Genomic DNA, 26,617 nt, shown 5'->3' with positions numbered 1-26,617 from the left:
TCATCCTGAATATCCTCTTTCAGATAAACCTAATTTTCCTAATTTTACTTGCCTGTCCAAGCTTCTCATAAGAACAATCAAGGCCCTTTACCATCTGATTTCTAACCACCTTTCAGATCCTCATTCCCACTATTCCATACATCAGATCCATATATTCCAGTCACACCAATTCAACCCACTCCTCTGATAGTATCATTAAAATATAATCACCTATCCAGTTAACATAAGGATCTAGATACCCACATGTGTTTTTTTGTGTTTTTTTTTTTTTTTGCGGTATGCGGGCCTCTCACTGTTGTGGCCTCTCCCGTTGCAGAGCACAGGCTCCGGGCGCGCAGGCTCAGCAGCCATGGCTCACGGGCCCAGCCGCTCCGCGGCATGTGGGATCTTCCCGGACCGGGGCACAAACCCGTGTCCCCTGCATCGGCAGGCGGACTCTCAACCACTGCACCACCAGGGAAGCCCCCACATGTTTTAACATCTGTTCTTCTCTGCTTCCTAGGAAACTCCTAATCCCCTTTTCCATTTCCATCCACTATTATTTTTCCAATCTTGTCCAAAATGGTAAATCCAAGGCTTCACTATAGCATCTTGTAGTGTCCATGCACACCTAGTATTAATTTCTGAACTACATTTACCATGTAGGTTACTAATTAAATCTCTCAATATGTGACATGTTATCAAAGTAATCACTTCAGAACTTCCAGGTTCATGACTTAAATTTCTCATTAAAACAGAGAAAGATCATTTAAAATTTGTATGTCTGACAAGATTTCTCTGGAAATAAACCTAGGTAAAGAATCTCTGCATGGGGACTTCCCTGGTGACGCAGTGGTTAAGAGTCCGCCTGCCAATGCAGGGGATGCGGATCCAATCCCTGCTCCGGGAAGATCCCACATGCCAGGAAGCAACTATGCCCCTGTGCCACAACTACTGAGCCTGCACTCTAGAGACAGTGAGCCACAACTTCTAAGCCCACATGCCTAGAGCCCATCCACCGCAACGAAGACACAATGCAGCCAAAAGTAAATAAATAAATTAATTAAAAAAAAAAAAAGAATTTGCCTTCTAATGCAGGGGTCGTGGGTTCGATCCCTGGTCGGGGAACTAAACTTCCACATGCGGCGGGGCAACTAAGCTTGCGCACTCTAGAGCCCATGTGCCACAACTAGAGAGAAGCCTGCCCGCCGTAACCAAAGAGCCCGTGCACCGCAACGAAAGATCCCACGTACTGCAGCGAAGGCCCTGCATGCCGCAACTAAGACTCGATGCAGCCAAATAAATAAATAAATATTTTTTTTTAAAAAAAGAATGTCTGCATATACTGCTATCACTGGGTGGAGAGAGTGGGCATGCATGTGCATTTGTTTCAGCTGGTGCCTATGCAACCTCATACCTGTGCCCTAATAGTATTCCACTGAGAGTAATTAATTACCACCTTACCTTTATCTCAGTAGCACATTGCTAAATGACACACTAACTGCCCTCCTGAAAAGCAAGAAAATCAAGCAAAGTTCTACGGATCCTAATCACATACCAGAATATTTTATATTCTACACAGACCAGTCTGTCCAAACCAGGTCTGAAAATGCCTACTCCATGCACCCAGATATCTGGCATATGTTCACTATACCAAAGTCTTCACTATGCCAAGGTGTCTTGTGGTCTCCTCAAACTTTAAACACTCAATTTTTAGATTGTTTAGGACAGCCAATACTTGCTAACCCTACATGTCTGAGCCCCCAGATAATGTAGGAAATTATACAGAGGGGAGAGAGCGGGAACAAAACGGGTGCCGTTGTGCCCAGGCCCCTTAGTCAGCCTCCTCGTCTCCTCCCTACCAACAAGGCTCCTCTCATGTGGGAAGGAGGGCTCCTTCATGGAGCAAAGTTGTGGAAAGGAAAGGACCTGAGAATTTGGGATGAACTCTGGCAACACAGAGGACTGCTCATTCCCCTCACCCATCCTGACCCCTCAAAGACAACTTCCTCTAGTAACCTGGACTTGGAAAAACCTCAGGGAACAATAAAAACAGACCAAGCCTTGAGCAGAAAGAAACAATAGGAGGGAACACACAGCACAATCCTTATACTGTTTGATTCCTTCATGCTCAGATAAAGATAGACACTAGAAAGGGGTAGGGGGGCAGCACTGAATTTCTCAAGAGGTAACTACCTCTAATTGTGGTCTTTTCCACCCACCCCCCTCAACCAGGTTCACTCCCAGACCTATTAAATTACAGTCTCTGGTATGGAGTCACAAGTATTTTCTATTTTGGTTCCTTTTTTTTCTTAATTTAATTTTTTATTTTATATTGGAGTATAGTTGATTTAGAATGTTCTGTTAGTTTCAGGTGTACAGCAAAGTGCATCAGTTACACATATACATATATCCATTCTTTTTCAGATTCTTTTCCCATATAGGTTATTTATTTTGGTTCCCATTTTGATTGTAGAGCCAGGATTAAGAATTACTGCTAACTCAAAAGGAAAAAAAGGGGTCAAATGGGTAGAAGAGGGAAGCATCAGAGACTAGCATTTGTTAGGTATGTATTTCTTGCCAGGTTTGGTAGTGGAGCATTGCACATTTAACCTTATTGTTGGTCAAGAAGGAATTAATGTGTCCATTTAAAATAAAAAATATGGGTAGCTTTCCCAAGGAAACAAACAAATGATGGGTCCAGGATTTAAGCTCAGATATGTTTGGTCCCTCCAAACTACATTATTTCCACTATATTAGGCTGGGAAAACAACAGCAACAACTTTAGTCAGATAACAAAGGTATGTGTGTGTAGAGGCTAACAAAGAAAAGAAGGCAAAAGTTTCAGGTACTTAACTTTCCCTCCAGATCACCGGCATACCAAGTCTTTGTCCAAGTCTCAGATTTCCAGTCTGCATATACTAGAGGCCTGAGAGGCAGTGTGTTAAAATTCCTGCCACTAATAAGGGAGACGTTGTAAAATTAAAACTGATCATTTTCATAAATGCACTAATTCTCTACAATCAATAAAGTATTATTTAGTTAACTGCTACTAAAGGAAACCTGAGTGATCTTTTTGGGAAAACCCAAAAGAGCAGAAATCACTGCTCTTTCGGATTAAAGGACTGGTTAGCAGACTAATCTGTGTGTCCAAGTCATAGATGATTATTTGCTGGCTGTATGACATCAGCAAGCTCCTTTACCTTTTTCAGAAAATGAGGACACTGCCATGTTTTAAACAAGGATGCAATAAAGATGAAAGGAATGACCATGATTCTCTGTTTTCTGTCAAAGTGCCCCAGTAGCAGAAGGAAACAAATCACGAAGCATTCTTAAAACTTGCTGAAATCTAGAAAATCTTTTGAAGTCTCCAGCTTTATCTGAAAAACTGCATTCAGTTTCATATACTGCTCTATCACACAGCCATATTTTGTTTGGATAAGAGAATAATTCTGGGGAGAAATTGGTGCTTAAGGAAAATTTTGACCATGCACTGGCAAACCATTTTAAGCATTACAATGGCAGAGACAGGTGTGTGAAAGCACTTTGTAAACTGTTAATTGCTAGATCCATATATGTTAGTACCATCCTCCAAAAGAAAACGTTGAAACAAATCTTTAGGGAGGAACTAAGGTGGACTAGATATTCTCTAAGGCTGTTATACTGTGCTTTTCACAGTCTCTCTGAGATATCTTTTCCTTTCTTCCAGTCTTCCAGACTGAGTACCTACTCTATGGGCTGGGCATTGCACTGGAAACCAACGAACAGCTATGAAAAGAAGTTCATTCTCTGCCCTCTTGAAGCATACATGTTAAAGTGAAACACTAACATTAAAATAGTTAATTACAAGTGTGATGAGTACTATAAAAGAGAAATCCACGTTCTACTGCTGACACAAGTGGACAAAGCAAACAGGGAGGTCCACAGGAAAAAGGTAACTTTTCAGTTTCCTGCATCTTTATTATTAAGTCGAAGCACCCAAATCCTGACACTTTAGACATATTCACACACACAAAGAACTTCTTCCAAAATCCAGTAAAGTAAATCAAGAATTTCAGAGTTCACTTCTTTACAATATTCAATGCCAGGCCATGTAGACCAGGAATATCACTCTATTTTTCAGGAAAAGAGGATTCATTAAGCATTCAGAGCATAAACAAGGTGACAAGTAATATTAGAAAAATGATTTTCCCAGAGACACTGGATTTGTGTGTGTTAAACTAGTATAAAAATAATATAACCACTCTTAACAATTAAGTATTTAAAGCAAAGGTTATCACCCTCAACCTGGAGGCAGAAGGTTCTGATCCAGAAGGTTCTGGCTCCATCATGTCACCCTAGCCAGTTCACATAGTCTCTTGAACCTCAGCTTCCCCATCTGTAAAATGAGAAGGTCAAGACAAAACAACAATGCCCTTAGGTCCCCTACCATGTTCATGTGCAGCATCTACCCAAAATAATTTGAAATTTGAGTATAGATCATTACATGTCCTTCTGATTACTATTCTGCATTTTTAAGTTAGCCATCATTTACAATATATTCATTCCACAATTATATACTAATTTTACTTCTAAATCTGTTCGGAGAGAAACAGGGATCTTGTCTTCCAAAAGTTCAAAATACTCAAAGACAAAGTCTTTAGTCTGAGAATCTCAAAATAATTCCTTCCCTATCTTATTACTCTGCTAAAAAAAAAAAAACAAAAAACTATTTACTTATATCCACTCATGGTGAGCAGAAATACAATGTACTCTTCAAATTTTGGAAAATTCCGTTTGAAATTCTAGCAAAACTGGCTCTATTCCCATTTTGGCATAAAAGCATCATGTGTTCAGCTCCCTCTCTGCCACTTCCTCTCAGCTGAGCCGCTCCCCAAGGAGATCACTCTCAGCAGAGAATGAAAGGGAGCAGGGAGGGGGAAGAGGAGGCTCAGCAGCCACACCAGAGTCTGCCAAACGCAAAGTTCATACCCAAACCCTTTCACATTGCCTCTGGCAGCCCTCAGTTCAAACAGAAATAGAAGTGAAGTCTTCTAACATATTTTTAACGCATTAATAAGAGGAAAAAAGTGGAAGGCAGCGTGATCTAAAGCTCCACGTTTCTTGGTGCATCAGCTGTGTACAAGGTGTTAACAACCAATGACCTTAGAGTTTCTCAAGCAGATGAATGTCTTTTGGGGTTTTTTTTAAGATATTAAAAATTTAAGTCTTCAAACATCCAAGGTTTTATTCTAGGACTCCTCAATGTATCAGTGTTTTTAAAAGTTTGATAAGGAAGAGTGATGGCAAACAGTCATCCCTCCCTGTCAGAGCAAAAGTGGAACTTCAAATTTCTTTTTTTTTTTTTGACTTGTGGAAACACATTTTTTATTTCATAATTATCATATGGGATAGTAAGTTTAGCTGTATTAAGTTCAAATTACTGGGTTAGAGGTTGCAATTAATAAGAAGCTGTAGAAGATACCTACTGATGTATAAGGCTCTACTGGCTTTATTATAGTTCAGCTGACAAATAAGGCATATTTGTCATATTTGTCAAGGTATAATCTAACAGCACTTCAAATTTCTTATTTGCTGCATAACTTGGAACAGGCTGTAGTTACAAGCTGAGAGATATCAAAAAATGAATTGCATGAAAATTTTTAATTTCAATAAAACTGAACCTCTGTTACATTACAAAACTACTGTTTAGACCCTCTTCTCTAAAAAGACTATGCCCCCTACTTTCCAAATGTAGCAATACTAACACCTTATTTGTACCTGTGCCTAATCTCATCTACATCTCACAAAAATAATGAGGTAGTTAGAGTATCATAACTGTCCTCCTGTAGGTTTTTTTAACTAAAGAGAGACTTAGGAGATTCAGAGACTTGCTCAACCAGAAGCCATCCTTATCTAAACATGACTCCTCCAAGAATCTAAGCCCTCCTCTGAAAAAAGGGGGACAATATTACTTCAAAATATTCTTAAAGCTGTTGTATTTTCTGTCACTATAGATTAGAGTACATTTGCTAGAATTTTATATTAATGGAATCATCTAGTATGTACTCTTTCTTTGTCTAGTTTTTTAAATTCAGCATAATTATTTTGAGTCATTCATGTTGTTGCATGAATCAACAGCTCATCCCTTTTTTTTAATTAATTAATTTATTTTTGGCTGTGCGCAGGTCTTCGTTGCTGTGCGCAGGCTTTCTCTAGCTGCAGCGAGTGGGGGAAACTCTTTGACGTGGTGTGCGTGCTTCTCATTGCGGTGGCTTCTCCTGTTGCAGAGCATGGGCTCTAGGTGCGTGGGCTTCAGCAGTTGTGGCATGCGGGCTCAGCAGCTGTGGTTCACGGGCTCTAGAGCGCAGGCTGAGTAGTTGTGGCACACTGGCTTAGTTGCTCTGCGGCATGTGGGATCTTCCCAGACCAGGGCTTGAACCCTAGTCCCCTGCGTTGGCAGGTGGATTCTTAACCACTGCGCCACCAGGGAAGTCCAAAAGTTCGCTCTTCTTTATTGCAGAATAGTATTCCACTGTGCAAACGTACCACAATTTGTTTACCCGTTCTCCAGTTGAGGGACATCTGGATTATTTATAATTTTGGCTATCATGAATACTGCTGCTTTAAACATTCACATACACATCTTTGTGTGGACATTGGTAAATTCTTAAGATAGAACTGCTGCATCCTATGGTGGGTGTGTATGTTTAACTTTTTTAAGAAACTGCCAAACTGTTGTCTAAAATGACTATCCCATTTTACATTCCAAACATGACTGCAGAGCATCTTTAAAAGTGCCAAACATCATGAAAGATACAGCAACTCTAAGCCCCAAAGAAGGTGCATGTTTCAGTCAGGAGACAGAGACAGGAAGCATTTCACGCTGAAAAAAAGATTCACACAAAAAGAGATGGTAATATACTCCAGGACAGCCACTCTAGCCTATTAGTGATTTGTAGGTGTGCTGTCTTAAGTTCCATCAGGAAAACCTCTATCTAAACACAAACAATGTAAGATATGTTTTGGAAGTCTAACATGCAAAGAAAAGGAAATCTTTAAAAGGCAGCACTAGGGCTTCCCTGGTGGCACAGTGGTTGGGAGTCTGCCTGCCAATGCAGGGGACATGGGTTCGAGCCCTGGTCCGGGAAGATCCCACATGCCGCGGAGCAACTAAGCCCGGGTGCCACAACTACTCAGCCTGCGCTCTAGAGCCCGCTAGCCACAACTATTGAGCCCATGTGCCACAACTACTGAAGCCCACGCGTCTAGAGCCTGTGCTCCAGAACAAGAGAAGCCACCCCAATGAGAAACCCACACACTGCAATGAAGAGTAGCCCCCACTCGCTGCAACTAGAGAAAGTTCTCATGCAGCAACGAAGACCCAACACAGCCAAAAATAAATAAATTAAAAAAATAAATAAATAAAATAAAAGGCAGCACTAAAGCTCTGATACAAGCAATCATGACAGCAGTTCACCTGAGCATTATCTACTAGGCCGCTATGCTAAACTTTACAAGATTTATATATAGCCATTTTAGTGATCATTATCTCCATTTTACAGGTGAAGAAACCAGAGACAAAGAAGTTAAGAATGTGGCCCCAAGGTCATACAGCTTCTAAGAAGTGGGACCAGATATGCTAGATTCTAAACAATGCTTTTCATGGCTATGCTAATTTATTGCTCATCTCCAGGTTTCACAAGCCTTCCAGCCTACTTGGAAGATACCTCCCTGAAGCTGAGTGATACTATCCCTTAGGCCACACTGCTCCCCCTGTTTCTAACGTTGTACTCATCAAGCAACTTCCTGATATTTCAGTTTTTCCAAGCCCATTCTCTACTTGAAAAAAGAGAAGCTGACCAGTCAAGAGGAATAAAGTGGATATACTCAGCAGTGATTCTCCTAGAGTAAATCACAAGACCAGGCATTCTGGATTTGACCATTAACTTGAGCATAAATTTGGTCACTTGACTAATGATGGAGCACCAATATCCTTTTCTGAGGATCATCATAATAGAGGAAAAAGCACCAAGTCAGGCATCAATCCCATACAAGCCCACAACTGCTAAACTCAACTCTATACCTAGAGTGCAGGTATACACACACGCGCACACATACACAAAACCCACATACAATCGAAGAAACAAAAAACACAAACTACCCTTAAGTGTTAGAAAAAATCTCGCTGATGAAACTACTACAGATATAGCTGGAAGCACTCTCATAGCCTCCTTCCTTCTCCAGCAGGAAAAATAAAAATACATTATGCAAACTTCTAGTGTCTTTGGTATAAGGGTGATGAGGATGAAAGGAGGGCATTATTAGAAAGTTAAGAAAAAATACATTAACAGTTTAAATGGAAGGGGCATATTGTTTCAGAACTAACTATATTTTGGAAATAGCAAACAAGTGGCAGATCTTACTGATGGATCAGAATTTCTTCCCATCTATATTCTTCTGTATTCTCCACTTCTGTATTCTACAATACTTGAGGACTAAAATTTTCAGTAACAGCCAAAATTTAGACGTGTCTCTTAGTTTCCTCCCCAAAGGCTGGCCTGCTAATTCTTAACTAAATTCATGGTCTTGAGTAGCAAAAATCAGGAGAGTCTTTGACTTTACACAAATTTGCTAGTCTTTCCATACCCTAAATATCTACAGGTTTACTGTTTTCTACAGTTGGTTTCCTACCGTCTTCTCCCAAGCTCCATTTTCTGGCTTCTAGATGTCATCAGCAGTGGTGATTCTGAGAGGAAGGTATAGGTGGAAGACATGCACTAGGAACACCGAAAAATGGGAAACTGGCCCATTCAAAGTTGAGCAGTAGTGGGGCTTCCCTGGTGGCGCAGTGGTTGAGAATCTGCCTGCCAATGCAGGGGACACGGGTTCGAGCGCTGATCTGGGAAGATCCCACATGCCGCGGAGCAACTAGGCCCATGAGCCACAACTACTGAGTGTCTGGAGCCTGTCCTCCAGAACAAAAGAGGCCGCGACAGTGAGAGGCCCGCGCACCGCAATGAAGAAACGAAGAAACGAAGACCCAACGCAGCCAAAAACAAATTAATTAATTAAAAACAAATTAATTAATTAATTAAAGTTGGGCAGTAGTAATGAGAAGTGAGAATGCTCACCCTGACACCTCTGTCTGTCTCATCAAGTCAGGAGAGCTGACAACATGGTATTTTCAGGAGAGATTTGGGTTTGGGTGAGATCAAGGAAGTGAAAGAATGGGAGATTTTTTGAAGCCATGGTGAATGGCAGCATTATGAACAGAGTTAGGAAGCATCAATTTTGCATACCAAAAACGGTTAATAAGAAAGGAACTACAACTGTCTCACATTTCCTTTTTAAAAAAATTTAACCCTTGACTCAATTCTTTTAAATTTTCTTAGCCAGTATCTTCTTGTCTGAAAATATAGTTCAACTTCAACCCAGCCCCTTTCAATAATTGCAAATTCTGAATTAATAAAGATTTAGTGATTTGTGACCTCATCTATATGAAGGTTGAGGGAAAATAAGAAGGACAGACCAGTCACAGGACAGTAACTGTTGAGCTGACAAATGGTAGGCATAAAAGGGAAGACAAAAAATACATAGGTGTGTTTGTGCATGTGTTACACATATATGTCACCAGATGGGCTGGGCCCAACTACACAAAAGGGGAAAAAAAGCTTTATCACAGCAAATCTATCAAAACCTGTAGACCTCACAAGTATCTACCAAGGAGGATATTTTGTTTATTCTGATCATTTCAAGTAGAAGTCAACTTTGAAAGAGAACTGACGTATGCAAATGTCAAACCCCAGTGGTTTTTACGGTTTACTTTGAGGAGCCTATAGGGCAGGACCCACAGAGTCATTTGAAGATAGGTGTGCTCTGGTATCTGCCATTATGTTGAAATATGCATAACTCATCAACATGATATAGATATTGGCAAAATGACCCTTTTGGTACTTTAAAAAATATTACAACATCACAGAATCTTCATTCTGAAAGCAATCATTAAGATGACCTAATTCAGTCTCCTCATCTCTTACTAAGGATGAAGAAATTTCAAGGCTGAAAGGGGGATTTAAACAACATGTACAAAGTGGAAAGAACATAAATGAAATCTCTTATTTAAAAGCAGAGATTAAAGTGAATCAAATCAAAGAGAATCAAAACCTTTTAAAAACAAAAGTGTCCTCTAGCTTCATTTTTTACACAGAAAATCATAAATTATATCTTCTCCCTCTTGCAGAAGAGGACTTACACCATGTCAAATTAGGTCTTTTCTAAAATACACACTTATTCCTGCAGGCAGACACACTATCATACTGTTCTTTTCTTTTACATTCATTTCTAAATCCCATCATCTAACTGAAGTGTTTTCACAAAGTTTCACAAAATTGCTGTGGCTCGGCAAGCTAGGCATGTTTATTAATCCTCACCTCAAAAATACCTACTTTTAGAAAAAAAGTTAGAGGTAACAGAATCTAACTGTAAAGTGATCTTTCTTCTAGAAATCAGAAAATAGAGGTGGATAGTCTGGAACTCCCATTGTTTCCAAGACCCTCAAAAAGAGGAGATACTAGCTATTTAGAACAAAATATGCATGGAGTGGATTAGGACCTGCATTATCAAACAATGCCAGCAGTGCTGGTTCTTACCAGTGCTCCTTGGAAGGTAGGCTACATGTCAGAACCAAAAGAAATATGGAATATATATTTTAGAGATAACCTAAAATATGCCCTAAGGAACACTAATGGCATTTCAACATCCTTACTCAAGCAAGAAGAAAAGGGGTAATATTGTAGACAACCGCAGATTTACCCAGCAGGTCTTCCATGTGTATTGAGAGTCAGCTTGTATGTCAGGGAGGATGAGAGGGGACAACCTGATATCACTCATTTGATAGAAGAGAAAACTTATATCCTGAGGGATTCAATGGCTTGTATGGTCCTTTAGACAAGGGACAATTTCCATTTAGAGACTGTTCTTCTGCAAAGCTATTTGGTCCACAGACACTAGGAAGGAGAGTTGATGCCAGCCAGATATTTCTTGCAGTATTATTTAATACAATGACTTTCTGGCTAATAAGGTTTTGATGCTCCAGAACCCAATCCAACAAGTATACTGACAAAACCATTTCTAAGCAGCAAAGCTATCACCACTATTCCTATGCAAACTCCACTAATGGGAAACCCCTTATGTCCAGTTTGAAGCACCTGTTGGCTATCTACCACAATGAGAAAATTCTGAGTTACAATAAGTTGATTTATTTATTCACACTCTCTAGCCCAGTCCCTCTCTATCATCTCCCTCCTTCTTCCTCCCCTCCTTCCTCCCCCCTAACACACTGGTATACAGCAAGGGTCAGCAAAGTTCTCTGTAAAGGGCCAAACAATAAACAGTTTAGGTTTTTTTTGTCTCTGCCACTGTAGAACAAAAGTAGCCAAAGACAATCCATAAATGAATGGGTTTGGCTGTGTTTCAATAAAACTATTTACAAAAACAGGCGGTGGGCCACATATGGCTCACAGGGCTGTAGTTTGTCAACCCCTGGTTTACAGTAGCAGTTCTCAAACTTTAGCCTGCATCAGAATCACCTACAGAACTTGGTCATACACAGATTTCTGGGCCCCATGATTAAAGTTTCTGATTCAGCAGATCTGTAATGGGGCCTGAGATTTTGCATTTTTAATAAGTTCCCAAATGATGCTGATGCTGCTGGTTCAGGGTCCACACTTTGAAAACCACTGGTATAGAATAATGGTCTACACTGCACTCAGTGAAGGCTGAAATGTAATGAACAGCTGAGAAAGTGGAAATGACATGCTGTAGACTTGACTGCTAATTTTACAGAATATTTCATATGAAGACTTACTGTTAAGTGCCATAATATTATCTGTTCCTGGATGATGAAAATTTATTCCCATGCGTCCTAAAAAATAAAATAATTTTACTTTAAGCACAGAGAATGCTTAATATAATCATAAATACATTGTACAATATGAACATTACAAAAAACTAAAACAGATTAATCTATAACAATGCTATCAAAGGCCATAGCAGTTAAAACAGTTTTAAATCAAGTCATAAAACATACACATGAAAAATCTTAAAACAAAGCTGAAGTCTCAATAACAACAAAGAAATAAAACAAAACAAAAAAGAAGCTTCCCTTATAATAGGAAAAATTAACACATCTCCCACATTCCAATTTAAACATGCCACTCCCTGGATTAAGCATTTTATTTAAACAATTCATACTGCCCTTCAAATTCAAGCAGCAAAATAATGAATTCAAAGAAGTATACAAACTTGAAGCTTAGAGGGAATTAAAAGATAAAGATTTCACGGTGGCTCAAAAATGCAACATAATGATCAGAATGGCGACCAGAAGAAAGATGTAAAATTTATATAACAGATATAGTGGGGGACAATGACTGGCCTAAAAATTTAGGGTTCTTGTGCTGCCCCTACCACTCACTAGTTATACGACCTTGGGCATAATGCCTGTGTCCAGACCTTTGTCCTTATAGTAACAGGGGGCTGGCCGCTTGTTTTGTCTGCCTCCAAACAAACAATCATTTCTACATTTTTAAAAAGTTGTAAAAACAAACACAGAAATTAAAAAACAAAGAATAATGTGCAGGGCTTCCCTGGTGGCGCAGTGGTTGAGAGTCCGCCTGCCGATGCAGGGGACGCGGGTTCATGCCCCAGTCCAGGAAGATGCCACATGCCGTGGAGTGGCTAGGTCCGTGAGCCATGGCCGCTGGGCCTGTGCGTCCGGAGCCTGTGCTCCGCAACGGGAGAGGCCACAACAGTGAGAGGCCCGCGTACCGCAAAAAAAAAAAAAAAAAAAAAAAAGAATAATGTGCAACAGAAACTATACGGCCCACAGGCCTAAAATATTTACTCTCTGGCCCTTTACAGATGGTGTTAGCCAGCCTCTGTTCTATAAGATGACAAGTCTGAATAAGATATTTCAACTAATAGCCTCCAGGTTTAAGAGCAGAAGATGTATTAATTACTTGGGGAAAAGGACGATGTACTAATTATTTGTGATTTACTTATCATATTCTGAGGTATTCAAACTAAACAATAAACAACCAGTCACTGGAAAGTCTGCCTAAAAAACCCAATCACTGCTGAGCAGAATTTAAGGAAATGGCACATTGAGAGGGTCTTTCAATCTCTGACCTAGGAATATTCAGATATGGGTGTTGTTCCTATAAACTAGGGATGTTCCCTAAACGTTCTCAGAATAATAACGGGTTATCAAGAAATCCAAGCAAGCCCAAATTTAGCTCATTCAACTTCTTTCATTTCCTGTGCTACAATCATTTATGGTAAAGAATTATGTAGTTTACAACCACTATATCAAATAATAGTTTTTATATGTTTCTGGAACTACTTATGTTCTCTAATGTTAAGGGATGCCCCTCTCTGCAGTCCTCTAGAAGCTGGATCCTTTTTGTACTCTTTCCATCAGGTCTTGGGACTTTTCAACCTAGCAAGATGAAACTGAAAGGAAGCTCAGTAGTTTTCTAATTATCATCCTCTATCCTACACCAATAACTTCCAATTCAGTCTTTCTAAAGATGAGGCAAAACAAGAGCCTTAGGCAATGTTTTGTAGTTGAAGGCATCACTACTTGCTGAAAAGCAGAAAATTCTTTTGCCTTTCCTGGTATCCTTCCTAATTCTGTTGGCCTCTGACTTTAATGATCTCTAGATCAAGATCATCAATCAAAGATTTTATACGAAACTCTAGTTCAATGTCAGAACCATCAGAACCAATTACTTAAATGTGATCTAATTTTTTCCCAAATTCTTTTTAGTAAACCACTTAAGGCTTCTTTAAGCTACTTTCTCTACCTCTTCAAAAATTAATATTTAGATTATAAAATACAATATATTTTCATTGGAGAAAAATTAGACAATACAGAAAAATGAAGAAAACAAGATCACCAAAGACAAGCTCTGCTAACATTCTGATTTACAGCCTGCAAGTTTAGGAAGTATATATGTATAAAGGTTTCTTTTCTAAAATTAGGTTTATTTTATAATATTTTAAAAATTTATTATATAGTATGCCTTAAGTTTTACAGTTATTATGGGATTTTGAAGGAGAGAGAAAATACCAACAGCAAAAGAAAAACTGACTCCAAATTCAGATGAGGCCATTTCTTTTTTCTTCCTTTTGTCCAACAAATACTGCTGTTTAATCAGCTGTGAAAATAGAAATCAAGTGTGTGACATCTGGTGATTTTTGTTAATGCAGTCTGGTGCTGCCAGCGTGACATTTTGTCACCTGTCCACAGTCTGCTATTTTTAAATTGTTCTTGTCAGCTAGCTATCTTTTAAGTATAGTGTAAAATATAAGGTTTCGAAAACTGGAAGGCATACTTAGTTTTACTGAGTTAAACGATGCTGTGGAAATCTGAGACCGTGTCCCACTTTCCCCACTGCACAAGGCCTGATAAATGGGGGTGGGAGAGGATGGAGGGGGAGGTTGGAGAATAGGGTTACATATGGCTATTCAGACTGTAAAAATCACAGTCTCATAAGCTCAATTCATATTTATATTTAAGATGTTAGTTATAAAAAACTGCCTCTACTGCTATTCAAAGTTTCAGAGTCAAACTAAACCCATACTTTCATATGTCCAAAATAAAAGTTGGAATTTTTATTAATTTGTAACTAATTATGAAAGTCACCTCTTCACTTCTGCAATTTCTTATGAGATAGGGAGCAACTATCTTTCTCTAATCATCCCCACATGTTCTAAAAAGTCAAGTCCTTTGGAGACCTTTACATAACAGAATGTGAGTGCTGTGTTCTAGAAAATGTTATGAGACAATGCATATTCTACTAGATTCTATTTCCTACTAATTTTCTCTATAAAGTTGAAGAGAAAGTCCCTCAGAAAAAGTATCTACAAGGTACAATAATGTGATATGTAAGAATACAATAAAATGGTGCTTCAAATTCCTTTTAAGGAAAAATTATGAAAGTATGGTACTATAATATTCGAAATGTGTTCCAAAGAACCACGAAGCAAAAAAGGTGAGCTTTGACCTGAGGTCAAATCCTTGTTTCTTTGCATACCAGTTGTGAATAATTTTTGGTATGGTATCAATTCCTTTGTGCCTACATTGCCTCATTTCAGGCTGTACTCTAGAACAATTAAATCAGAATTTCCAGAGGTAGTACCCAGGATTAAAGAACCCTTAACCTTTTTCTTACTCTCAGGTGATTATAGTGCTATATTGAAAGGATCATTGGGCAAATTAATGGGAATTACCTATAAAAACAAAATCACTCAACTTCTATCTGTTGTCTTCCCTTTTGTGTAGAAGAGGAACAATGACTTCTTGCTAACTTCGAACCTATGCCCTAACAGTTTCTGGGATCTGCAAACTTTTATACAAGCAGACTGATATGGGCCAAAGGGAGGTAGTACAAAATTACAACTGGAGTAATAATTCAAGTACGTAAAGAGACTGTATATTTTTCTGAATAAACTAAATGTAATGAAGGTGCACTTTTTCTAAAACAAGGTGACCTCAGCATTCCACAAAAGGGACCAATTTTCTGAAAGGCTCTGTAATACTAAATTTAAATTATGATGAATAAAGAAAAATGCCTCTATAATACCAAAGGGATGGCATTATTTCTTACAAGTTTCTGTCAATTTAAATGTTTTAAAGCACTATTATCAGAGGATAGCTGCTATTTTTTCCCAGATTCAGTATACATTTGAAAAACAAACCCTTCGATATCAGTTCTCAGCTGACACCTGCTCTTTTCATTTTTCAAATTTCAGTTCCATGAATGGTGAAGGAAGAGAAAATTCAAATACACAAAAATGTTTCATCAGGCACTACCCCCAAGTGCCCAGCCAAGCCTACTCTTCTGTTATAACAGGGAGACTACACGGGATGAGAAAAAGGTGGTTCCTCCCTGTTTTTTGCCAAGGACTCTGCTATATTGTACTACCCCAGCCAGGCAATGGGACCTTGCTTCATAATGTCACCTACCCTGCCCAATGCACTGTGTTGGTTTTTCCCTATTATTCTTCTCTCTCATCACTTTGTCCTCTTTGAATAATAATCCCAAGAGAGGGTATGAATAATCAAACCTTACGTCCCTGGGTTTTCAGAGGGGTTCCCCAGTGGCTAGGTGAACCCTCATCATCGGTAGCAAGCCGGGGGACAGTTGTAAGGAGGGTGCAGGGAGGAACATTTTCCCCTTTCCTAATCCTAACTCTCCCGATGCCAGAAATCCCCCTAATCCTCATAATCATGAGGAGAGTTGGCTCTCCCTGCATCCACTAGAAAAGAGGGCAGAGGACAATTCTTCCCACCCAGGCCTCACTCATACCTCTACTGATCCAAGGATTTCTGTACTTAGAAAAGAAATAAGGGATAGTTTTTATTAGTTCATCACCCTTCTCAAAACCCTCCTCATTTCCTGGAGACATTTTCTCAAATGAAAGACAGGAGAAGTCATACCTAAGTTATGGTAAGAGACAACAGGTAATTATTAAAATGTTATTCTGCTACAATCAAGAACGGTAGTTTGAGATCTAAGAAGCCCCCCCAAAATTAGTTTTTATTTTATTTAAATTAATTTTTGTTTAAATAAGTGTTCTGTGATCTGAGCAACACTGCAGAAGACATTCCTCAGGGTTCTGTGAAAAAAGCTCAGTTTGACTTTTTCTCTACATTACTTGACATTTTTAACATGGGGAGGAGGTTTTTTTTAATTTAAAAAATTTTTAAATTTCCTACAAACATCTTTAAGGCTGATCTAGTATAGGTAGAAATATGATTGGAAAACTGTTAAAGCTCTTTACTAAAACAAGTTTTATTACTTCCTAAACTTCCTATTCGGTCATTTCTCCCACTAACCCTTTTTCTGCCTGAATCAAGAGAACAGTTGAATAAAGGGATTTCTTATTGAATACATTTATACAATGAAATATCACTGTGAACTTATTTTCACCATGTTCACTTTAAGTACATCATGAAGTACTTTTATTTTTCATGAATGTGATATTCTACTTTATTATACTTTCTTTACACTATTCAGGTATAAAATTTTGTAAAGCCAACAAAACTTAGGAGGATTATTTTTCTTTCTCCTTTAGGTGGTTTTTGATAATGACAGAATGTTTATCCTTCAAGAATCACTATTTGTATCTATGGCAAATACACAATTTTGACAACTTGCATTCGAAAGCTTTCAACATTTAGCTGCAGTCTAGCTGGAAGGAAGTAAATATTGTAGGGATATAAAGGTTTACTTTATTACCCAGGCCAGGCAGTAGGCACACCACTACCACTGCTGGTAAAAAAATCACAGATAACTTTTGAGCAGTTTCTAGTGTCAGGGACTTTATCTCACCTTCACACCCACTCTATGAAGTAGGTGCTTTATTTTAATGATGAAGACACTAAGTCTTTAAAGAGGCTAATTTATCTAGATCAATAGCTAACTAAAGGCAGAACCAGAATTCAAACCCAGGTTTGAATGACTACAAAGTCAGAAAGGCTGAGTTGAAATTTCATTTCCTATACAGAGAATATAAAATGTCTGGAAGAATATTAATAAAAATAATAATCTTTGTTATCTCTAGGTAGTAAGTCTCAGGTGGTTTTTTCACTTTCCTTTTTGTCTTTTTATGTACTACTTGAATTTCTTACAATGAGCAAGAATGTATTTTTTTCTAAAGAAAACCTAAATCCATAGAAAAACACCAAAACAAATAAGCACACAAAAAAACAATGACTCTCTAACTTGAATTTTAAGACCCTCAAAATAATGTTCAAGTAAAACAAGAGGATATTAAAGCTAGGAGGAAGAACAGGATGGATAGGGGGAAGTGTTTCTGGACAGACTCATACAGAAGCCATGTGGTAGTTCCCCTATCCTACCACCTTTCTCTTAAAGCTCAATTCACCTAGACATTTACATCTTTTGAGCCAGAGACCCTCTCTATGAATTTACCTTAAGAAAAAGCTACATGCAAGAACTCATCTATGGCAGCATTACCTATAATGGAGAAAAAGCTGGAAACAACCTAAGAGTCCAAAGTTAAGGTCTATCAGTAAATTATAAAGACAAGGTAAAAACATAATGTTTATTATATGGAAAATATTTTAAAAGATACATCATGACAATGTTTCTTTTATTTTTAAGTTATCTTTTAGTTATTATACTTTGCTCCGTTTTTTAAAATCAAATATTACTGAAAATCTTTCCCTTAAAACACTAGCATCATAATTATGTTTTTAGAAGTAATAAGGATCAAACACATGGTGCCATAAACCAAACGTAAAAGTCTCCCAGCTGGAAAAGGGAAGCCTGAGGTTCAAACACCCTAATCAGAGGACAATAACATGGTGATGTAATTGACCAAGGGAAGTAGTCCATTCATAAGAAATCAATGTGGGTGGTTGTAACCATATTGAGACTGTAAAAAAGTACATGTTAAGTGCCTTCCAACTTATTAGGACATATTATATGTATAAGTACAATTCAGAAGGCTTTTATAGATGAAACCTCACATTTGCAAGTGTAGTGGAGAAATTTATGCAGAGGTAGCTGGACATAAAATTAAAAAGGAGCCATCACAAGTAGAATAAGGTATTTACATTATCCCATAGTGAGGTACCCTCCTTACACTTTGACAGTGCCACTCTCAACAGGGCAGAACAGCTCCTGCTTAATCAATATTCAAAAAATTCTAGAAAATTATTTTACAGACTATAATCTAAGATCCTTTCATAATCTTTTATTGCTAGAAGAATACAGACCAAGATAAAACAGGTATGCATAAAGAACAAGGACTGAATATTTTAGAATAATTAGGATGGGCTTACAGCTGTTCGCGGTAGAGAAGGAAGACAAATGTAGCCTTAGAAGATACTAAAAACACAAAACAGTCTGTGAATATTGTTTTTTGAGTTTTTTTAAACACCATTCTCACTTCTAAGTGAAATTACCATGTACCTAATCTTTACTGAAGAAAGATGTGGTAACAGTGACTAAATATAACAATGCCTAAATGAGAGGCCTTTTTTCCTACTTCTGAAGGACTTAAAATATAGCTTTTCTCAAAATCTTTTATTTTCTTCATAGCCTGTTAACTACTTTCTTTTCACTGGAAATTGAGGAAAGCAGCAGAAAATCATGAGTGTGACAAGAAAATGATGAAATAGATTTTTGGTGTGGCATGAGGAAATGACTATCAGGTTCACAGTCAGTCATACCCTATATAAAAGCCTGCAGAGAACCAGAGGGGATCAAATTCCTCACAACTCTAGAGGACATAAGGGTTCATATAAGACAGGCATCCTTGTGGCTAACGCTTCCAGTTTTCAGATAGTTAGGCTCTAAACCCAAGTACAGTGGCTATTTCCACAGAAAATTTCCATTTCAGTATTTTAAAATATCACAGGGCCCCTGAAAAGTCCTATACCGCATAATAAGAACTATCTGTAATCATGAATGTAACATCAGCCTCTATCCTGAATTTACACGGGCTCTAAATATAGGAAGTCCTAATATTGCTGACCTTGGGACTTTCTGCCTTATATTTAACCCAAAACATTTTTCTTGTGTTTAGCCTTAGAGAATGCAAAGGGTCATTGTCTGCTCTTAAGTCTGTGTAGCGTTATTTCCTACACTAGGAAAGTGATTGTATTTTAATAAAATGAAACGCTTTTCTACAAAGTTTTCTGAAGTAGTCTTTGGAGATTAAATCTCATACTTCCTTGCAGTATACTTGGACTTAAATGAATTATCCAGGTTCAGCTAAACACTTCAAATGCACAAAGCCCCAAAAATTTGGCTTCTGGTCTCATGCTATAAACCACGACCTCAGCTACCCAACACATGCTTCTGCCAGACATTATGAGTAAAGCAAACAACCTTGATTATGGTAGGTAGCTGAACCCAGGTTTAAAAAAAATCAACTTTAAATACATTCCACAATGCTTTACAGAAGCAAACAAAAACAAACAAACAAAAAAGAAACAAAAACAAAACCACAATTATTAAAAAGCTGATTTTTGTTTAAAACACCAAGCAAGGAATGGACATATGAATATTCCTAACCTGCAAAATGATTCCTCCACATTATATCAGCGAAACTCATTGGTGGGCCACTGGGAGGGTAGTGTTTACCTTTCAGAGGCTCATGATCAGTCCTTATCATATCCATTAAGGAGTTCTCCAACGAGTGCAAGTTAAAAGTGTCATAGGGCCTACTCCGGTCCTAAAAATAAAAACAGAACAAGACAATACATAAAATTACTTCATAAAATTAATAACCATATCATTTGCTTCTTGCCATGGATTGATGACATGAGTCAAAATTCCAGGTAGTTTTAATAATACATTCTTTTCATTAAGAATAATGACTTGGCAACATTAAGTTTAATACAAGTTTCCATAATTAATTAAATTGTATCCTTTACCCTAATAATTATTTAATATATATGTCCCAGTACTTCAGACTAATTTTCTCTCAAATGAACTAAAAAAGTAAATTCAAAAGGAAGAGTCAAGTGAATTGGCTTTGCCCTCCACGCTTCACCCCCCTCCCTCTACTATCAACTGAATACTCTATTCAAATGAATAGATTTTTTTTTCCCTAGAGGAAGACCATAACTAAGAACTCTCAGTCTACAAACAGAATCACTTCCCTGAAAAATCAAAAGGTGACTGTAGTTTCAATGTAATTTTATTGGGTATCTTTAATAATTATTACTGATAAGTTCCATACATTACATATACTTTATAAAAATTAAAATATGCCCAAAGTACTAAAACTACCTTTTGAAAAGCACTCACAGGAAAAAAACTTTAACCCAAGGTAGTATGTTTTCATGATGTTAGATTCAAAAACATTTTGAAAACAGAGAGCTAACACAAACTAAGTGAAGAAATAAATTGTTCTACTGCATTTCACTCAAGCCCATGGGAGAGCAACACCTACAAATTATTTTTAGTAGTCTGAGCCTAAAAGGAAATGCAGTTCATGGCCTAACTTAATACTATAGAACAGATTTAGTTTGCTTTTGCTAAAGAAAAGCAATACAGTCATAAACATCAAAAACCACACCAAATCAAACCACAGCAACGAGAGATTATTTTCAGGCTCTTGAAAAGTTTATCCAGTTTTGCAAATGATCACTTCTCCTCCCCTATGAGCAATAGAATAACAGAATGACTGCCTTGATGAGCAAAAAGGGATACAACAGGTAAAAATCTCAGCTACAGTGATCATTTTCTAGTTTAAGCCTTAAAATCTTGGGAAGCTGTTTTCTTCTGGTTTCTGGAAAGCATGGCTGTATATCCATCCAGGGAGGCAGAAAGGAAGGTGGCACTTCCTCAGTTCTGAGCACAGAGGAGGAACCCAGAGGGTTACTGAATGAATGAATGCAGTAAGTTTGGATGCAAGTCCGAAGAAGAGCCCTGAATAGAGAACCAGAACGCAAGAGTGCTAGAACTACAATCAATTAGGAGCTTTTGGGTACATCATGATCTCTAGTCTGTGCCTGAAATTCCTCCCTTTATACAAATGAAAGGATTGAGCTAGATTATTTATAACATCCCTTCCAATAGTATATATATATTTTTTTGACTCACACATGAAGAGTAGGGGTGGAGGGCACAGATGTTATCAAATGCCACAGAGAGATATTTCATTTTTACAAGCCTTTAATGCACAAGTGTAGGGCTGGGCCCTGGTGATTCAGAGATGAATGTTATAACCTAGTCCCTGTTTTTAAGTAACTGGTAGAGGGAGACATAACCAATTAAAATTAGAGCATGACAGGTGTTTCAACAAAGGAATGTATACAATAAAAACTAAGTCACATCTATTTCTTAAAGAACATATATTTGTGTGTGTATAATACATTTTTTTTTAAATCACATTCTGTAAAATCCTAGGTGTCTTGAATCTGGACCTGACATTTAACCAGGCATGAGGCTTGTCTTAGTTATTCTCAATGTCTTCAGTATTCTCATTGGTAAAATGGGATCTTACCTGTGAGGATTAGGGTGAAATTACTTAAGTATTCATTTTACTCACATCATGTTTGACAAAAAGCAAGTGCTCAACGTTTCTTTCTTTACTGCTGCCCTCCAACTCCTTTCTACCTCCACCCCATTTTTTTTCCTTTTTAACTAACACTCAGCAGTTACCTATCTCTACTGATGGATAAGGAAGAGACATGGAATATTTTCTTTGGTTCTCCGTTTTGGTCTCTATATAATTGAAGAAGGTCTTTTCTTTTGCCTTTAGGGTCTTGCTGCTCATCATTTGTTTTGCTTTAGGTTCAAGTTATCAGTGGAAACTCCAATTACTTATGGAGTAAAGCTGAATTTCCAGAAATGCAAGTTTGTACCCCTAAGAATGAGTATCACATTCTCTGTCCAAAGAAAAAGCCAGAGGTAAAAAAGTGTGCTGATGAGTAGTCAAAATGACAGCCTATTTCTGGCACTGACAATCCCAGAATGTGTCTAAGCGCCTTCTATCATACATATCCACACTTCTAACTAGAACCCTGCAGATGTGGGACTATTTCCAAAAAGGCTGATGAGGTGAAGGAACTATAAAAAAAAGGCTGTTTGGAACTATAAAAAAAACTATAGTTTTTTATAAAACTAAAAAAAAATCTGGCTGATTTTAGTACCTTTCCAGCCAGAACAGTTTATTTTTTTCATTTAACTCTTGATATTATCCTTCAAGGTGGATAATAACATACTCCTTTTACACAAGGAAGGTAAGGTTCAGAGAAGATTCAAATGTGGATCTGACCTCCAAGCCAGTATCTAAGGAGTATAAAAATCTGTCCAAAGAAGTTAATCCAATCCATATGGAACAGTAAATGAAAGCCCTATAGAAGCATAGCATTGCATCTAATTACCAATGAAATAACCTTCCTGGCAAGGTGGTAGTGAGTTCCTGTCAGAAGACTATCAGATATTAGATGACTACCTGTCAGGAAAATTGCTGGGGGTATTTGGAGGGGATTCATGTAATTGAAGTGGTTCCCAAACCTGTCAGACTGTTAAAATCACATGTAGAATGGTTAAAATGCAGGTTCCTGGGCTCTGGCTAAAACCAACTTAACTGTAATTTTAAAAGAAATTAATGTCCTGGTGATTCCTATGACTGGCTAGATTCGAGAGCCACTGGACTGGATGATTCTTCAAGTTAAGCCTTTACATTTATGAATCTGATCACAAAAATGGGACAGTAAAGTGATGGGAGAGACTAGATAGCAGCAAGAAATAAACAAGCCCGGCCACTTTGCCAAGGGTCAGCTTTGCAGTCTTCCAACTGATTGTGGGTGAGAGAAGCAGGTGGTGGCCTAGTTTTTAAAAGGACAAACTTTGAAATCAGACAACTAATTGTCAAATTCTGGCTCTGCCACTTGCTGGCATGTCACTCTGAACAAGTTTCTAAGCCTTGATTATCTACATTTATAAAATGGGGGTGATAATTCTCTTTTTATGGTTGTTTTCAGTGCTATATGACAAACGTACAACAAGGCATCTGTACTGTGGTGGCTACTGGAATATTAGGGAAAACACCAAGAGACTTCTGTGATGCTACCTCAGGGTACTGGAACATAGATTTTAGAACCTAGAGGTTCATGGATGCTAACCTAACAGGGTTCACTAGTGCTCAACAGATGAAACACGTGAAATGCACAATAGAATTTGCGTAGGCTTCTTAACTGAACAAACTTCAATAAGTACTGAGAAACTTATTTTCTCACTAAAATTAATTCTATGTTTCATCAATTTATATTTGTATACGATTCATCCTTCTTAGTTTTGTAAGTAGTAAATGTTGCTGAAATAACTGATTAACTGGAAACAAAAAACAAAAAAGACAGAAAAACTAAAACATCTGCAGTGAAATTCAACAGAAACTATGCATAGAGAAAACAAGCCCGCAATTTATCATTTAACAGCAAAGGTTACAAGTGGCAAATAATCATTTAAAGTCTTTCTTTTTCATAAGTTTTGTTTCCAGGTATAGGGAATAACAAATAAGGAAAAACATCTTTTTAAGTGTGTTTTGAACAAGCAAACACATCAGGAAGTATTAGAACATGTATAAATAATGATTCCTTGGGCTTCCCTGGTGGCGCAGTGGTTGAGAGTCCACCAGCCGATGCAGGGGACACGGGTTCGTGCCCCGGTCCGGGAGGATCCCACATGCTGTGGAGCGGCTGGGCCCGTGAGCCATGGCCACTGAGCCTGCGCGTCCAGAGCCTGTGCTCCGCAGCGGGAGAGGCTACAACAGTGAGAGGCCCGCGTACCGGAAAAAAAAAATAATGATTCCTATTATTGACTCTTTTATCTGGAGATAACGAAGGACAGATGTCATCAGTTAGATGTACATAGAGGCAGCCACCCCCACTATACAGTTCATTAGGCCTGCTTTCCTTCTTCCCCTAGCTTGACTTAATATTTATAAATTTATCAAGTACTTAATACGTGCCTGGCACTGTTCTAAGAATGCTAAATGTATTCCCTCACAACCCTATGAGGTAGGTAACTTTTATCCCCATTTTATAAATTAAGCAATTAAATCTTGAAGAGATAAGTAACTGGCTCAAGGTTACAAGGCTAGTAAGAGGCAGAGCCAGGACTCAGCTAAATCCAGACTGTGCTCTTAAGGACTCCCAGTGTACTGCTTCCTTGACTTCCTCCTACTCTCTTCACCTTAAATGCTTTTCACAAACACCCACTTCAGCCTAATACTGACACAATCAGAGACAGGACTCTTTTATCCCACCCTTCCACACAGGCAACCTAACCCTCACTTGCCCTTGGTCAATGACCCTTGTTCTACTGACAACCAGTTAAATTCAAGTAGTAGCTTGATCTACCCTCCAGGACAGCCCCAGGCCTGCCTCTACCAGCCCTACCCCATTCACCTGCCTTTTTCTTGGGAGAGAAATCCAGGACTCTTTTCTACCCTTTCTGGCTTATCCCCAGACATTTCCTCTCCTAGAGATATAAGGTCAAAGCTGCAAGGGGTCAAGAACATCTGAAGAAAAAAGCAGCTCTGGAACCAAATGATAAAATTAATCATGGTTATATAACTGCTCAAAGTCACAAAGCTGGTCAGAAGTCAGGATGTGAACCCAGGTCTGTGACTTTCAAGTCCACACCAGTAATGCTCCAATGCTCTACGCTGATCAATTGCCGTGTGTCCCATAAACAATGGGAGCCTGGCTGGGAACAAAGGGGCACAGACAAGATAAAAAGTCAAAAGGAGGATAGATGTTTGAAAGTGTTATTAGCAAAGGATAAATGCGGTTGTGAAATGGTACAGAAAAAAAAGAGGAGGAATTCCTGAAGGAAGGTTTTTCTATTTATCATATGGCTTCAATATATGTACATATGGATAAAACATTTCAAAGTTAAGTGTATTCAACCCATAAAAGAGAATTAACCCACAAAACTAGCCATTCCTGAATTTCTACCCTACTGCTTTTATTTTCTAATTAGATTACATTATTTGAAACTATCTCAGTTCCCCACCTACACTATAAACATTGTTTAAGGGTAATGAATATTCTTTATTTTTAAATGGATATTTAATTACATAATTAAAATATGAACGTATTCTTCTCAAACACACACACAATGATTATTATAGAAAAAGCAAAAGTCTCCAATCCTCCTGCCTTCTTGCACTCTCTTCAGACCATTATATACATTTGGCACATATTCTTTCAGATGTTAAAATATACACACACACACACACACACACACATATACATATATATATGGACACAGACACACATATACATAGAAAATATATATTGTTTTATGTTTTTCTTAAATGTAAAAATACGCATACTGTTCTGCAACTTGCTTTCTTTGACCAATATTGTGCTTCTGAGGTAGGTCCCTTTTAATATATGTTCTTGCCTCTCCCCCACCCAACTATACACACATGCCTCCTACAGGGTAAATGCATAGTGAGTATGTTAAAAGAACCAAGTAATCATCTCAGTGTATATTCTATAAAATAATTTCTGATTTTGAGATTTCTTTCCTATCCCTCAATTTCCTCAAAATTTCTGTTCTGCTCCTTTAATTGCATCTCATCCATGCATGGTCTATTTTGGCACAGTCGTTTCCTGATCCCTGATTTCTATGAAGGACACCACTACTAATGAAACAAAAGGATCTATAGAACCTGCCAGCCCTGAGTAAAACTCAGAGGCAATATATCCAAAAGATCAACATGTAGTGAGTTCAAGCTCAGAATATGCTTAAGAGTACCAGAAAGAACAGACAAAACATTTAATAACAAACACTAGATAGGGGCAGGAAACAGTTAGATGACTAGTAATATAAAATTTCTATGTATCACAAAGTAGAAGTCTAGGAATTTATAGTTCTAAACCAATTACTGCTGTTATTTGTCAGAACCTATCAAAAGCATGAGGTTCCTGTATCAAACTGAACTTTACTATAGTACCGAGCAGCTTGACAAACATTTGCCCGAAGATTAAAACCTTTCCCAAATAAAAGAAAATCAATGTCGCTAACCTATGGGGAAGAGAAAAAAAAAAACTTTTCAAACGCAGATTTTCATCCCATCTTCAGTAGGTAGC

At 38.0% G+C, this 26,617-nt stretch overlaps 1 protein-coding gene across 4 annotated transcripts in view; it reads right to left on the bottom strand.

Annotated features, from left to right (window-relative positions):
• The window catches only part of CPEB3 (cytoplasmic polyadenylation element binding protein 3), a gene marked incomplete at its 5' end in the record, with an annotated part of 146,947 nt that overhangs the window by 85,894 nt on the left and 34,436 nt on the right, over positions 1-26,617 (bottom strand). For 3 of the 4 annotated variants that reach the window (XM_079899269.1, XM_079899268.1, XM_079899270.1), the window contains 2 exons: positions 11,828-11,884; positions 20,073-20,232. In XM_079899269.1, coding sequence (XP_079755395.1) covers positions 11,828-11,884; positions 20,073-20,232 — 217 coding nt within the window. The remainder of the gene's footprint in view (positions 1-11,827; positions 11,885-20,072; positions 20,233-26,617) is intronic. The other variant, XM_079899271.1, reaches the window with a different exon arrangement.

The sequence above is a fragment of the Stenella coeruleoalba genome (assembly GCF_951394435.1).
Source record: "Stenella coeruleoalba genome assembly, chromosome: 16".
NCBI lineage: Eukaryota > Metazoa > Chordata > Mammalia > Artiodactyla > Delphinidae > Stenella > Stenella coeruleoalba.
This window is presented reverse-complemented; position numbering and strand designations above follow the sequence as displayed.